We start from the raw sequence: 2,627 nt of genomic DNA, 5'->3' as shown, positions 1-2,627 counted from the left end.
TACAATATATAACACATAACACTACAGAAACAGTATAAAATGTATAATTCATAACACTATAGAAACAGTATACAATATATAACACATAACACTATAAAAACAGTATACAATATATAACACATAACACTATAAAACCAATATACAATGTATAAAACATACCACTACAGAAACACTTTACAAATATAACACATAACACTACAGAAACAGTATACAATGTATAACACATAGCACTATACAATGTATACCATGCTCATTATGAATGCTGCTCATACATGTGAGTGAGGGGTGGGTCTGATCCGATGTGTAGCCAGCACAGGAAGGGCCCCTATTGGCCCCTCTCTGGGTATGAGGTGGTGTCAGACCATGGGAGGGTCTGCAGGGACCTGGAGCTAATACAGAATTCTGGGAAATTCAATTGAAAAGCTGCACACAATAGTATGATATAGATTTCACAGTGTGCAGGTATAAAAATTACAATAAACGACATCATTTAGCCAGGGATTGCAGATTAGCAGGATCAGGATTTATCTGTATTTGTTTTTCTTTTATTTTGCTTGTATGCATTCTAAAACATACAACTAGAATATTGATATTCAGGTTTTGCAGGAAGGAGTTAACTTTGCAAAGAGCACTGGTCACCGATTCCACACTAATCTTTTATTTGTATTTACAGAGTGTTTTGCACTAATATTAATTTGATGGATATTAAAAAGAAATATTTATTTCATAATTTATGTCATAATTGGATCTTTCTAAAAGGATTTATAATCAGGATTATATATATATATATATATATATATATACACACAGAGAGAGAATTGTATTTTGGTTTCTGATAGGGTGACATTGCCCTTTAAAGTGGAAGTATAGTCTCACTTTGAACAATTGGTGTCCAGGCAAGTTTTTGTTGCAGATAACTGCTGTCAATTGAATGAACTCCTGTGCACCTGCATGGGTGTTACATCAACCTGGCACTGCCAATCAAAATACAGGTAGTCCCGGCTTACATTTGACATAGGGACTGTAGGTTTGTTCTTAAGTTGAATTTGTATGTAAGTCGGAACAGGTACATTATTTCAATAAATGCAATTAGGACAGATGTTTGTCTCAACATATTATTAGACATGGTGTCATTTACTGTAAAAAATCCTCACTGTGAGTTAATTACAAACAAAGCAAAAAAAAAAAAAAAAAACCTTTATGGAGCCTAGACATTCATTAATTTCTGGTGCAAGCTGTGCTTTGTTATGCAAAAGGAAACAACTGGTGTCTTGGTGATTAAAGAGTTACAAAAGGCTGCAGAAGGAGCTCACCCCACTAGGATCAGCCACAACCTCAGCTGTGTTTAGCAAAAGATTTCTTCTGCAAGTCATGCAAACCACCCCCTCCCCCCATCTAGCCTCTGTCCTGCACACTAGCGAGCAGGGAAGCCTGTTCATATCTAATAGTTTTCCATATGTGGACGAAGATGGCAATGCCCTGCTACGGAACAGGGGCAGCTTTAGTTCCACGTTAATGCTTCCTAGCTGAATCATGTGCATATCACTCTTGTGTCACTTGGCAGTGGAGGCAGAGCTGTCAGTAGCCATGGCCTCTTGGGTTCTCTTTTGGCCTCCACCAATATGGGCCAGCAGTGGGATCTCAATGCTTGGCAATGCTGGGTGTCTTGTTGGCTCAAGGAGAAAGGGAATGGTAGTGCCTTACGTGGGGAACCAAAATGAGTCAAACATGCAATACAAATGTTATATTTAGTATTGCAGCTTACCAGTCCCTGGATGTGATGGCCATCTGGTAACTGGTAATCCTGTGAATAAGAAACTGTTATAGTATGGCTGCATTGGAGGGTTGCTCCTATTTATCTGTAGAGGATGCTGAGTTTGTCATCCCAGCTGGAAAATGTTCTTAGAAATCTAATATAAAATCTATATAAAAACAGATAAAAGATTTTGGCTATACAATGATGATGAATTCCAGAATGATATATGTGTTTACATACTTCAGGGTAATATATTGTATGGGCATTGACGTAGGAAATAGTTTCCAATGAAAACTATATTTTTAACATTTGAATTTTTTACCCATCCTTATGTCCCAATCTCTTTTTTTATTTTCAGGACACCACGGTGATAGTAGCATTGGCTGTGGTTGGAGTGAGCATTTTGTTTTTCGTAATTAAATCATTCGGATCACAAGGGAAGAAAGCACCGGTCACTCTGCTGGACCCTAACACGAAGTATCCTCTTCCTCTGATTGAAAAACAGGTACAAAGCCTACAAGCTTCAATTTACTGCTTATTATAACGGTATAATACAAACTTAAGGGACCATGTAAACATAGTGATATGAATAAGCTTTTGTAACGGTTAGAGTTACAATTAAGAAATGCACAGCTGCCCGAATGTGTGACTAGGACCTAAGATCTGCCCCAATGTGTGACTAGGACCTAGGATCCGCCCCAATGTGTGACTAGGCTCTGCCCCAAAGTGTTACTAGGATCTGCCCCAGTGTGTGACTAGGATCTAGGATCTGCCCCAATGTGTGGCTAGGACCTAGGATCTGCCCCAATGTGTGTCTAGGACCTAGGATCTGCCCCAATGTGTGTCTAGGATCTAGGATCTGCCCCAATGT

The 2,627-nt window shown here is 38.7% G+C and overlaps 1 protein-coding gene across 1 annotated transcript in view; it reads left to right on the top strand.

The window, feature by feature from the left end:
• Positions 1–2,627, top strand: part of LOC140337988 (NADH-cytochrome b5 reductase 2) — a 16,452-nt gene that overhangs the window by 1,379 nt on the left and 12,446 nt on the right. The window contains exon 2 of the mRNA XM_072421900.1: positions 2,115–2,261. Coding sequence (XP_072278001.1) covers positions 2,115–2,261 — 147 coding nt within the window. The remainder of the gene's footprint in view (positions 1–2,114; positions 2,262–2,627) is intronic.

The sequence above is a fragment of the Pyxicephalus adspersus genome, chromosome 9, assembly GCF_032062135.1.
Source record: "Pyxicephalus adspersus chromosome 9, UCB_Pads_2.0, whole genome shotgun sequence".
In the NCBI taxonomy this organism is placed as follows: Eukaryota; Metazoa; Chordata; class Amphibia; order Anura; family Pyxicephalidae; genus Pyxicephalus; species Pyxicephalus adspersus.
This window is presented reverse-complemented; position numbering and strand designations above follow the sequence as displayed.